At 40.8% G+C, this 13,498-nt stretch overlaps 2 protein-coding genes across 4 annotated transcripts in view; one reads left to right on the forward strand and one right to left on the reverse strand.

Moving 5' to 3' along the window:
• Positions 1-441: 441 nt before the first annotated feature.
• Positions 442-9,705, reverse strand: fbxo31 (F-box protein 31). Of its 2 annotated transcripts, XM_046038059.1 has the most exons (10): positions 9,203-9,705; positions 7,283-7,354; positions 6,710-6,796; positions 6,200-6,276; positions 5,819-5,986; positions 5,580-5,654; positions 5,324-5,433; positions 5,019-5,172; positions 2,805-3,175; positions 442-2,295 (listed from the first exon to the last, which is right to left on the reverse strand). In XM_046038059.1, the coding sequence occupies exons 1-10, from the start codon at positions 9,621-9,623 to the stop codon at positions 2,073-2,075; spliced, it is 1,758 nt and encodes a 585-aa protein (XP_045894015.1). In that variant the 5' UTR covers positions 9,624-9,705; the 3' UTR covers positions 442-2,072. The 2 variants fall into 2 exon arrangements, with proteins under 2 accessions (XP_045894015.1, XP_045894016.1); XM_046038060.1 differs by lacking the exon at positions 6,710-6,796 and having other exon boundaries at positions 9,203-9,703.
• A 571-nt stretch (positions 9,706-10,276) lies between these two features.
• Positions 10,277-13,498, forward strand: part of fanci (FA complementation group I) — a 36,681-nt gene continuing 33,459 nt past the window's right edge. For both annotated transcript variants that reach the window (XM_046038054.1, XM_046038056.1), the window contains exon 1: positions 10,277-10,363. The gene's annotated coding sequence lies outside the window, so the exon portion shown is untranslated. The remainder of the gene's footprint in view (positions 10,364-13,498) is intronic.

Genomic DNA, 13,498 nt, shown 5'->3' on the forward strand with positions numbered 1-13,498 from the left:
CTGACCATGTCCATCCCTTTATGGCCACCATGTACCCATCCTCTGATGGCTACTTCCAGCAGGATAATGCACCATGTCACAAAGCTCGAATCATTTCAAATTGGTTTCTTGAACATTACAATGAGTTCACTGTACTAAAATGGCCCCCATAGTCACCAGATCTCAACCCAATAGAGCATCTTTGGGATGTGGTGGAACGGGAGCTTCGTGCCCTGGATGTGCATCCCACAAATCTCCGTCAACTGCAAGATGCTATCCTATCAATATGGGCCAACATTTCTAAAGAATGCTTTCAGCACCTTGTTGAATCAATGCCACGTAGAATTAAGGCAGTTCTGAAGGCGAAAGGGGGTCAAACACAGTATTAGTATGGTGTTCCTAATAATCCTTTAGGTGAGTGTATACAAACCACAGAAAAAATAAACAGATTTGACAAATAGGTTCTTTTCAGTTTTGTACTTTTTATTACTGAGAAGAGCGTTTAAGCTGAAAAGCTCCCTGAAGTCTGATGTGAGCAGTTCAATAGGTCAAACTTTGTTTTGTTTTCCACAAAATTGTGTGGCGTATAGCATTGAAAATAGTACAAAGCAACACTTTTCAAAGGCAAATCATTCAAAAAGCTGTGTGCACAGGACTTACAGATAGGATAATGTATAAAACAAGTGTAATTTGAGAGAAAGTTAATACAATGTGATAAAATGAAGCTGATGATGCTTTAGCTGACACTTTTTTTTGTTGCAAATGTTAGTAAAGCTGCAGTTTGATATAAAAGGGCTGGCCAGTGGTTCTGAATGATTCACTATACTGCCCAGAAAAGTGCACTTGAAGTAGGAAAGCTACTGGGCATCACCATCAGGCCATAATGAGACACAGAGACACTTTCTTGGTACTTTGAGATGCACTTTGAGCTGTTAGTTTGTATAATGTTCAGCTAACCTGGTCTCAAGTTTGAATTAAACTGGAGGGAATAGCTTTGCAGGTATAAAGCCAGGCAAATGTCACTTAAGCCATTTAAACAAACAACAAAAGCAATACATTTTAAAGGTAACAGAAGTTTCTATTTCAGATCCTATTACATAAGCACATAAACTGTATAATTTTGATATTTTGATTAAATCCAGCTTATGTTATGTTATTCTATTGCAGTACATCTTTCCAATTTACATAATATTATGTCAGGTGTGGCGACATTGAAAGTATGTTTGATATCAGACCATGAGCCAAAGGATATTACTGAAAAAGATATGTCTTAAGTTCAGAGGGCAAAAAACATCAGGCTGCCTGGCTGGCTGATGTGGCTACAGTTGATAAGACAGCAAATCCTCTCTCGTCAATCATTAGAAAAGTACCCAGTTGTAAAACTCACCAAGTATTTCTATTGGACAAGTTAATAGAACGATAACTTCATATACACATAAATACTGTTTTTCACTGACATGTGGCAAAGAGAAACACCTGAGATGCTGTCTTTTTTTTTTTTAAATTCATATGTCTCTAAAGCAAAAAAAATAACAAAAAGCAAGGCATGCTGCTTAATGAAAATAAAACATCAGATAATGTTGATGAGTGTTACACGATTGGATCTAAATAAAATGCAGCATGCAATTCAATATGTTGGGCACCGAAATCAGTATAATACTATATAGTAGAATACATTGGACACCTTTATCTTCTTCAAGCACTACCAAGTACAGACATGGTTTTAGAATCAGAGGCACGTACAGTTTGAGCCATAATAAGTTGTATGAAACAGCATTCCTTTTCTCCTGTGGGGAATAAATAAATAAATAAACCTTTAAGTTGACCTGCTCTCATGCTGTACTGGAGGATTTAGGTTATACTGGGGTGAGGTGATAAACAGTGACTTAGGGGGGCCTTTCAAAGTTCTTGTGGTGATATAACAAGCTTAATTAGACAGTAATGATCAATGTTTGTGAAACAGAAACAGATAGAACCTAGAGAATTCAGGTCATGATATGATGATAGTAACATCAGCAGAGGACAGAGGTGATTTGTGTATAATGGTTGTTATTATGCATTGTATTGTGAGAGGAGGCTTAAAGCATGGTGCATCAGGATGTCCAAGACTGCATGTTGTGCAGCATGGCCTCAAATCGCTCCATGTTTGGGGCGTGAGCGTGGGCTAGGTTGTCCGTCAGGCGACTGTACAGACTGAAAGACTTCAACTCCAGCCAGATGAAACCAAAACGGTCCTCATCAAACAGCACAAAGAGCCCCGGGGTGCGCTCTGGACTTGTAAAGCCGTGCCCAGCGATCAGGCCGGTTCCATAGAAGCTGAAATGGAGAAACATTAATTCATCAATATTTTGATGGAACAGGTAATGGTTATGACTGCAATATTTGACTTCAACAATCAATAACTTATCATCATTTGAATATTAAGATGGGATTTATAGAAAACTCCTTATGGATTAATGCAAATTAATTGACATGGAAACTGTGATAAGAACAGGGCTGCATCCCAATAATCCACATCCACTTTCAAAATGAGTAATAAATTTTCAATTTGTAATTATTAATCTTATCTGAGGTGTTTCTTTGAGTGAGATCAATGTGTTTTCTTTTAGGGTGATAAATGCGTGCAACCAAAAAATAATAATTACAGTTACAAAAGACTGGCCAAACAATTTATATTAATTTGTCAAAGTCAAAATCCCCATTTTTACTGATAAGATTACAGCATGCTGGCCATGAACTTTCAACAACACAGCATGTCATACAGCTACAATCAATCCACCTGTATACTGTATGCACACTGCACGGCATTTTAGCCGAGTTCTTACCATTTCCTGCAGGTGCGAGGGTACACCTCGTTGCGAGCCATAACCCCCAGAGGCAGGACGAAGGGCTGGGCTTCCGGAGGATCAGTGGTGGGGCTAGGGCCCGGCTGGCAGCTGTCTGAACAGGCACCATGGTCTGCCTCCACCCCTTCTGCTGCGCTGGGACCACCACAGGCCCCCTCTGCAACACCTTTGACTGTGGCAGAAGTACCCTTGGCCTGTTGTTCTGCTTCTCTCTGTATTTCATCGTGTACCCCCTGTACCAGCCGGGACAGCTCCTCTATGTTGCGCTGGTGCTCCAAGTCTGGGAGAACCACAGGCCGGTTCAGGTCAACATCCAGAGTGAGTTGCCCTGCAGGAACATTGGGGTCTCCCTGCAGGACGGAGTTAAAATTACAGTTTGCTCCACTAGCAGATTTGGTGGGTTAATGTTATATCCTCTAGGTCAAAAGCACTTGGTGTGTAGAGCTGTGTCTCAACTCGCGCTCCTCCATACCTTGGTTGCCATCTTGGTGGAAGGAGAGGGACCACAGACCATTTTCAAACTTGTGAAAAATGGCGGCCAATGAAGCTGCAGTTTTGCAAGCAAGTAAAAGTACATTCATTTTTATGGAATCAGATTTGCGCCAATTAAGTCAAATAAAACTTCCTTAAAAATCAGACTAAAATTAAGAATTTGGTAGAGAATAAAACTTTATGCAACAAAAATGACCTCAAAAATAAAACACATAACTTGCAAACAAACTATTTGTCTTTTACGTACTCATCTCTGTTGCTTTATCATTGATCAGACTTTTCCAGCTCTGTCGTTTGCGCTTCATAACTTTTTGCTTGCAGTTCTGACACAAACATCTCGCGTCGGCAGGTTTTTTCAGGGGTGCATCCCCAATGGCTAGTGAGTGTCTGCGTGACAGCTCAGTGCCACAGATGTTATTCAGAGCTGCAAGCGGTTTTGGCACCCCAAACACTGGAATCTTTACTGGAAACTGGATTGCTACAAGATTAGTAAGTGTGAGTATTGACCATATGTTGTCTGAGCTGTAGCCTACTAGATGTTTTGTCGTCTTAAGTTAGAAGTTAAAATAAGCCTTGCTATGTAAGTTAGCTTTCACGTCGCTAATAATGTTAGCTAACTAGTTAAGTAATGTTAGCCTGTACTCTGTGTGTTTTATGTGATAGCTATTGTTAAAAAAACTAATTTGCCTTCTCTTTGTAGAACAATGTAACATTGTGGGATGTGCAGACCCGAACAGATCATTTGATGCAGTCTGCTAGGCTTAGCTTTACTTCTAACTTAAGACAACAAAACAGCTGGTATGGTACAGCTCAGACAACATATAATCAATGTTATATTTAATCCAGTTTCCAGTGTTTGGGGTATCAAAACAGCTCGCTGCACTAAGCAACGGGCGGGGCACTGAGCTGTCAGTCACTAGCCAATAGGGATGCACCCCTGAAAAACCCGCCCATGAGAGACGTTTGTTTTCCAACTGCAATCAAAAAGTCAGGCATTACAAACAAGTGAGCTGGGAGTATGACCGCAAAGCTGACAGTGGGAGTTGTCAGTCTGATCAGTGAGAAAGCAGCAGAGTGAACTGTAAAGAAAGGGACTTCTTATCAAAAAAGTAAAAGACCAATACTTTGTTTGCAAGTTATACATTTTACTTTTGAGAATATTTTCTTTTGATTCAGTTAGTTTTATTTCTCTCAAATTCTTATTTTTTGTTTGACTAGATTGGCACAAATCTGATTCAATATTTTTTTAATACCACTGAACTGAAGTCAAGAGAGCAAACAAGCCTGCAGATATTTTGCTGACTGACATTCAAGAACAAATGATGATAATTTGGCATTAAAAAGAATTGTCATTTCCAGTAAATTCAAACACAACGCAAGTAAGTACATAGTATACACAGTGTATTACATGTTAGTGTACTAGCTGAAGTTTTCTAATTGAGATGCAGCATTGGAGTGGCTGTTAAAAGCTTGAGTAGTGATAACAAGAATTTTGGCCGAATAGTTTGTTGTTGGAGAGGAGGATGATGACCTAGAGCACATATACGGGATATTAAATATTCACGAGGGCAGCGTGTGTTCATAGAATTGCCTGCAATTACTTTATATTGCAGGGCGGACATGCATATGAGTCATTTTATTAGTTAGAAACCTATTTTTAAAACAAGCACAGCCTCTGATACTGATTATTTAGTAACTTACAGTGAGCTTGGTGGCTCTCGCGGAAGTCCCATGGAAACTGAACATGACAATCTCCAGGCCGTGACTGCCATAGGTGCCTTTGAAGAGGCCTGGCTGCAGAAGGTCAGAGGGCATCACGGGAGGCAAGTAGATCCTCCGATATGTCAAGCAGTTACTGTCAAAAGAAAACAGACGAAAGCCACATCTTTACCTGTGCCTCTGCCAAGCCCATCAGAACTGCATAGATGGGTCATGTGAGCCATCTCTAAAGATAACAAGCCATTCTTCATTCTACAGAGCAAGTATGAGGAAAAGAAGAGTCTTACTCGTATTGACTGGTATAAATGAACTTCATCAGGATGAGCTCCTGCATGTGCTCATGGAAGATTTCTTCCAGTGTCCGGCCCCATTCTTCTTCCAACCATGTCCTGAACTCCTACATACATGTACGGGCACGCGCACAACCACACACACACACAAATTACAGAAGGCTGATAACAGTCTGCAAAAAGTGAGTGTGCATAATCAAGCAAGATAAGCGAATAGGTCATCAAGTAGTAACAGTAATCTGATGTGACTCACCTCCTGTCGGCCCCCTGGCATGCGGTGATGATCAGTCTGGTTACATTTGGTTGAAAATTCATCCTTCTTCACGGTCTAAAAATAACACAATAAGAAACATTAAAAGGAGGACCTACTTTTATTAGCTTCTAACCTCAAATTAAAGTAGAATCAGTAATCTGTGTCAACAAATGTACAGGTTATGTAGAGCTCATTTCTATGGTGCACAGAGAAGCTTTTGTGCTGTGTAGGCCCTGTACCTGTATGTCTCCTTTGTGAGGACCCTTGTGTCCGTACATACATTCCACAGTGGCCTTGTTGCTCTCCCACATGTGGATACGGAAGAGTGGCCTTCTTCTCATGGGATCCTCCACGCGGGGGTCATGAGGTGGCAAATACATCCAGCCAATAATAAACAGCCCGTCCACCTGAATGAAAAACACTTTTAATGAAATCGTGTTCAAGTTTCCTGTCAAAGCATTAGCAGCTGAATATTGCCACACCATAAATGATCAGCATTGTGGGCTACTTCATTTTTTGGTAACCGTTGTTTTGTCATGCAAAAGTGGTCAACAATCTGTAAATTGCAGTCATTGTTCCTCATCATAATGCAAATGTCTTGTCTGAGAAACACTACTTACCACAACGTTGAGCAAGCCACCATAAGGCCCTATGTCAGGCTGCCATAAGCCCAAGATATGTCTGTATGGGTGAAGCACTGCAACACAAGAGCACAACATCACACCACACTAATCAGTTTCTGCATTGCTACACCCGTACTTTACTAGGAGCTACACAGTGCATGGTTAAAAACACAAGAGGAGATGTTAAAATCCACAGACTCTACTTTTTGTTTAATGTCTGTCAGGATGGAGTCTATGAGATGTAAACCCAAAGTGAAGAAAGTGTAAACTGAACACATTCCTGTTGGCCAGTCTAAACAGCACACACAGCACACCGAATGATCTGGCCTCCCATTTCAAACATAACAATACGGCAAACAGTGTTGAGGAGAATTATTAATACATTTACCATTCACACAGGATGCATAAACACTGCTGCAACTGTTTGTTTACAAATTAAATCAATTAGAGTCCCACTCACACAACCCCTCATGCTGCAGCCATCCACTTTGAGGCCCATGTACATACAGTGTGTGTACACGTCTCTATAGTCCATGTGCTCGTAGTCCGGGAGGAGCTTCATAAAGCGCCCAGACTTCACCCGTGGGTTGACACCTGGACAGGCACAACACAGGCATGTGTAGAGCACCCACGGACCAAGGCGGGCCCAGTCCAACGCAGCCGTGTAGTGAATGCAGTAATGTGCCAAAATAATCTATTCAAAGAGCCAACAGGTGCCACCACTTTGCCTGGCATGTTTGGTGGCAGCTGGAATTTCACAATGTAAAATAAGCTTTATATTACTGCTGATAACTACATGAGAAACAGACGAGAGACTACATTAAAAAAAAGTAGCTGTACCATAAGGATAGTTTAAGATAAAGTGAAACAGAGAAACCACATTTAAATTTAAATAAAAAAACAATTGCCAGGACTGTCTGCATTAGGGAGATCTGTACATTGGACACCTATTACACATACACACAAGATAATACGAGGGTACAAATGTTAAATGACCTGATGGAATAAGAACGAACCAAATATTCCACTGGATCAATTGACAGACGACATGATAGCTGTTTAATCAGCAGTCAAACTCACATTTAACATAGAGGTCCCGGCTAGATACTCCCCCCACTTCCATCTTCCTCAGATCCTCCTTCATTCCAAACTCTGCAGAGGGAAAACACATAAGGAAAATAGTAGAAGGTTTAATATTCAAATTGATTTATCAAGGCTATGCATACTATATATCTGGATCAGTATTAGTGGTAATGGAAATGGTTATGAAGTCGACTTTTAAGCATTGTAATCAAATATCTTCATATCATAATGTGAATCATGGTGTTACACCTTATGGCAGATCTAGGCTGAGCAGAGGCAAAAGTCAGAAAAATTGTAACTAATAAACTGACAGCCGCTAAACGGTAAATTTGCAAGATGGGCAGTCCATACTTGAACTCCAGTCAACAGACAGAGATGTGACCACGATCACATCTGATTCACAATGATTCACAAGGTTTCTTCTTTACGCACAGCCGACCTGAGACATAAGTGAACGAATCAGCTGCTTAGGGCCAAGCAGCCACAACAAGAACCCCCACAAAAGAACATTTAAATGTTATAATAATTACATAGCTAAATATTTTGGCTTTACTGCAACCGCTTTCTTCTACCTCGACACCTTAGAAATTGAGGGCTTGCCTTCAAAGTGTTTACAAGGTTTAAATGAAGAATACTTAAATTCTTGGATTTCATTCAGTGATTTTAATAGTACATTGCAGTTCTGCACTACACATAAAAGTGGCTTCCTAGCTTACATTGAATGCCTCTTATGCTGGTTGTTTTTCTTTTCCACTACTTTGATCTCACATACATTTGCAGTTCCCTCACTCCTTGATTCTGTTACAGTGCAAAATAATTGCCCCAAGTCACCAAAATTTCCTCCCAGCAAACTGCTCGTCACTGCAGCTAATGTTTTTTTTATTACTATACAGAGTACTCTTACAATTAACAGAATCATTTAGTCAATTTTATAGAAAATGAATTGAATGACAAGTGCCAATTACACAAGCCTCAAGCACTGTCTTTAAACCTCTCATTTTTGTTTGACATAAAAAATAACAAATCAATCCATAATGTTATGAAACAGATCAAAGCATTATATCTTGACACTGGAGAAGCTGGAGTGAGCAAATATTTTGTATATTCTTTTATAAAGGATTTCAAGTATAGCTGGGCGATATGATGATATTTGCCTTCTACCGTGGTATCTATCCCTTTAATATCTCCGGGTGTCATTGGCAATTGTGGGCTATGTTGCACATCAATGAGCTGAACTGCTTTGTGTCACTATTGGATCTTTGTGTTGGTTATTTTATACATTATCAACTTCCCATTTGAAACAATGTACCTACTTTCAAAAATGTATTGATTAATCGCCCAACTGACTAATTGTTTCAGCAATACTACTTGACATGTGACATCAACAGTGAGCTGGGAGAATATCAGGCAGTGTATCTTTATATTTTTCCATAGTATTTGTGCATAATTATGTATACTATTAAATATATTTGTTCAAACCTTCCACAGTGCAATCCCCTGGCTAACAACATGGGGTGGTAGTGATCAAAACAGTGCTCAAGGCCCCCAAAAGGCTAGGTCCGGCCCTGATTAGGTCTTATCAGCTGCAGAGAATGGCTGACATGGGCCTAATAACAGTGAGAGGCCTCGGTCTATTTATTACAGCGGGGTGACTGAGGACCCAGCGACTGGGTTAACAGTAATTTCCTTCATGGTTCCCGTACAGATCAATAGAAATGCTTTTAGGGAATACATTTCAGATGAGTCCGGGGTAGGCACCGAGCCGGACACAAATAACCTGTCGACATAAAGGAATCTCATATAGTCTGGTCAACACATCTGATATCTGTTTTTAATATGTGACTCAACTATTTGTTTAGCTGTCTAATAGACGTCAAAGTTTAAGTTACTTCAATGTTCAGTAATCGCCATATTTACCTTCCATGCACCGCCTTCTCCAGATGGTTTCAGTGTTAAGGATTTGTTTGAATTTCTTGCAGATGAGGGCAACATTTGGTAGTGTTGTTCCGGGAAGCAAGGAGAATATTTCCACTAAAAGCTCCGGCGGTAAATCCGTTAACGATTGCGGGTGTGGAGGTCCCGTGCTGGCCCGATCTGCACAGCCTCCTCTGTTGACATGACCGCTGCCATATTCACAAGCGTCACTCGGCCCTGCAGTGGCGACGGCGCTCTCCGGGCCTCCTCCACCGACGTCGCCGCCTTGCCTCTGGCCCACGATCCGCTCCTCTTCTTCCTCGTCCATGTCGGAATCGCTACCCGGATCCTGCTGGTTATGCCGCTGTCGCCGCCTGCACCTCCGCGACTGACCCACTCCGCAGAGCCTGGCACAAACAGCCATCCGTAGTCACCAAACAGGCAACATTACATCACTACAACACATCGTCAGCTGCAGTGTGGCTGATCTCCTCCTGTCTTTGCGAGCATGGGCAGAAACATTTCTTCCGACGTCACATCGGTGCACGTCGCGCACGTCACGAGGAGCGTGGTAACCTGCCTTCCGACCAAAAGCGGTAATGGTTGTATAGGCCTACAGAAGTTTGTGTTATGTGGGTTAATGAAGCGGATCCATGCTTGACGTCCATTAAGAAAGTAAATGTGAAAGGGTATTCTGTGTTTCACAACATGTCAGTGGTAGAGGAAGTATTCAGAACCTTTACTTAGCCTATGTAAAAGTATGTAGTATTTAATCGTCCATTCTCCTGATATAATAATCAAAATAAAAAAGTAAATAAATAAATAAATATAAATAATAAATTATAAAAGTTAAACTACTCAATGCAGAAAATAATGCCCCTGTGACTTTTACACTACCATTAGACTATCATGAAGCATGCATTAATATAAAAGCAGGATTTTACTGGTGGAGGCGAGTCATTATAGATTAATATGCATATTAATATGCATTAATCGATTGATTGTTTGTTTTGTTTTTAAAAATATATGCGATGGTCCCTAGGCCTCAAGACCAATTTCCTGTTTCTTTGGTTGCAGAGATCTGAGGAGTGGCTCATTTGAAGTGATGGCTGACACCTGGGTTGGTGTCTCCTGCGGGTCATCAGAGGGACCTTAGTTCGATAGGTGCGTGGTCTATTTATCTTTTAAATTAAAATTTATAACACAGAATGTAAGAAACTGTAATATCTGTAAAGTGAGAGTTGAAGACAGAAATGGTAAAAAAATGAAATGGCGCTATTCTAAGCTAACGTTAGCGAGTTCAATTTTATAGGCCTAAAGCTAACAAAATTAGCATTAAGTGATGAGCAGTTGTTGAAGCCCTTAAATAAGGTGAATCTTTTCAAAAACTCAAGTGGAGAGAATATAAAAACATCAGTGTTTGATTGCTTATTGCTTTTTTCCTTTCTGGCTGGTAAAGCTACTGTTTACTGAAGCTACATAAGTTCATAATGTAAGCTACAGTTCAATAAAATAAGCTACATAATGTTTTGTCAGGAACATTAATTGGTATAACGTTCAGTTATAATATTTAGGAGGATCTATTTACAGAAATGCAGTATAAAATTCATAACTATGTTTTCAGTGGTGAATTGTAACCCTACATAATGAACCGTTGTCATGTTGATGTTTTTATAATCTTACAATGACCCATATCTTTCTACATACACTGTGGGTCCCCTTACAAGGACGTCACCATGTTCCTGTAGAGTGCCCATTGCTTCCACCCCATGGGACCTTATTTTGGAAACAATATGTACGGTAGTCAATGGCCAGATACAACTTATCTGGTTAGAGATGATCCCTGAAGTACATATATGATGTTTTCAATTTAAAATATAATTGTTAGTTAAGAAAGTCGCAGTTTGTTGTAAAACAGTAAAGTTACATTTACTTTTGTGTGAAACCTGTTCAGTGAACTACATCTCGTCCCGCACAATATACGTCGGCAACATGTTAATGTGTAATTAGAGATGACAACGGTATGTTATTAGTATTATCACGGTATTGTAAAAATGTGCCGAAAAAGATTAAAATGTACTGATACACACACTGAAACCATTTCAACAAGTTTTATATTGAAAACTACAAATACAGTTGCCATTTTGTGTGCTTAAAAAATAAAATAACAGCAAATACATTTTGTAAACATATGAAAATCATCAATGTGCATTATCAAGATTTTATATTATATAGGTAATACAGTGACCCCGTAGACAATTACATGAAATCAAATAAGTTTTAGAAGACAGTGATAGTAACTGCAATGAGCCCAAAAACTGACATAAATACAGGAGTCTGTAGCGTTTCTAGATATGCTGGTTGGTTGACTGAACTGTGTAACGCGTTATCATGTGCAGTGGACGAATAGACTCTGCCGACACACAACGCACACAGCAACAGAACAACGTGTAGCGTTTTTTACACGCTGTTAGCGAGTCAGAGAGACGAACCAAAGCTAAAAGTTAACTCACCCTGCGTTCACTATAAGGTCATCTTCTTCAATCAAGTTTCCTTCACCGGACTTCAGAGTGACTGAAAAATCTTTGCCTTCCGCCGTGTTGTCGTTGACCCAAACAAACCCACATTGCATTCTGCGCCTGCACACCTTAAATCAATCACAGACCCACTCCTGGACCCCCTGCAGTTCGCCTACAGAGCCAACAGGTCTGTAGATGATGCAGTTTGTGGACTTCAGCTCTGCTTTCAACACCATCATCTCGGCCCTGCTGCAGGACAAGCTCTCTCAGCTGAACATGCCTGACTCCACCTGCAGGTGGATCACAGACTTCCTGATGGACAGAAAGCAGCACGTGAAGATGGGAAAACATGTGTCAGACTCCAGGACCATCAGCACCGGTTCCCCTCAAGGCTGCGTTCTTTCCCCTCTTCTTTTCTCCCTGTATACCAACAGCTGCACCTCCAGTCACCAGTCTGTCAAGCTCCTGAAGTTTGCGGTCGACACCACCCTCATTGGGCTCAACCTCTGGTGGGGATGAGTCCGCCTACAGGTGGGAGATTGACCATCTGGTGACCTGGTGCGGCCAGAACAGTCTGGAGCTCAACCCTCTGAAGACCTCTGAGATGGTCGTGGACTTCAGGAAGAGCAGCCCCACCCTCCCTCATCATCCTGAGTGATTCCCCTGTCGCCACTGTGGACTCCTTCAGCTTCCTGGGCACCATCATCTCCCAGGACCTCAAGTGGGAGCTGAATATCACCTCCCTCACCAAGAAGGCCCAGCAGAGGATGTACTTCCTGCGGCAGCTGAAGTCATCATATCATTCGCTCTGCAGAGAAGGTGATTTGCTGCAATCTTCTATCACTTCAGGACCTGCAGCTGACGCCTCCCATCCCACAAACTGTTTCAGACTCTCCCCTCTGGCAAGAGGCAGCGGTCCATCAGGAACAAAACCTCTCGCCACAAAAACAGCTTCTACCCGTCTGCAGCTAGCCTCATCAACAAGGCCCGGGTCCCCTACCTACACTCCCCCCTTTCAAATAATACAATCGTCTTTGCACATGTAAATATGACTTCATGTCATATCATGCACGAACCTGGCACATTGCACATATTTGTTGTTAACTCTAAATTGTTAGTTGTTGTTCCATTGTTGTTTTTTATTTTTATTATTTTAATTTTTTTATATCGTCAGTTGTATTTTTCTCTATTCTTCTGTTCTTATATAACTTGCATTTGTTTATTACATATTTATATATTTCTACATCTATTTGTCAACTGTATGTTTGTCTGCGTGTAGCACCTTAATACCAAAGCAAATTCCTTGTATGTGTAAAACAATACTTGGCAATAAAGCTCGTTCTGATTCTGGGAGATGCTGGACAGTGTTTGCCGTGAGATTATAATAACCATACCCTGTTATCATGGTAATTAAAATGTGTACGGTAATAATAACCGTTGGGAATTTTACCCAGGTTTACTGTTAAACCAGTAATCGTTTCATCCCTACGTGTAATGCTAGCTAACGTTCACTGCTTGGTTGTCACTAGCTATGTAACTTAGCTATGTTCCACACAGAAATATATCTCACCTGATGTGTTTAATCTAACGACTCCTGGTCCTTTCATCATCTCAGTCTCTCACTTAAGTTTTTTGACATTATGTGCAGTAAACGCTTGATTCAGTCAGTGAGAGAAAAAGTTACGACGTCACATACATGACTTTTGGGTTTGTGGTGTTTGTAATTATGTATTTCACAGAGTAATACCTCAATTGTTTTACAACAAATAGCGACTTTCAT

The sequence above is a fragment of the Micropterus dolomieu genome, linkage group LG22, assembly GCF_021292245.1.
Source record: "Micropterus dolomieu isolate WLL.071019.BEF.003 ecotype Adirondacks linkage group LG22, ASM2129224v1, whole genome shotgun sequence".
In the NCBI taxonomy this organism is placed as follows: Eukaryota; Metazoa; Chordata; class Actinopteri; order Centrarchiformes; family Centrarchidae; genus Micropterus; species Micropterus dolomieu.

Coding starts and splice junctions, on each gene's coding strand:
- fbxo31 (XM_046038059.1), bottom strand. CDS start 9,623: ATGGCTGTTTGTGCCAGGCTCTGCGGAGTGGGTCAGTCGCGGAGGTGC. Junction 5,655..5,818: donor CTCACAAAGGAGACATACAG/GTACAGGGCCTA, acceptor TGTTATTTTTAG/ACCGTGAAGAAGGATGAATT. Junction 3,176..5,018: donor CGAGAGCCACCAAGCTCACT/GTAAGTTACTAA, acceptor TCCGTCCTGCAG/GGAGACCCCAATGTTCCTGC.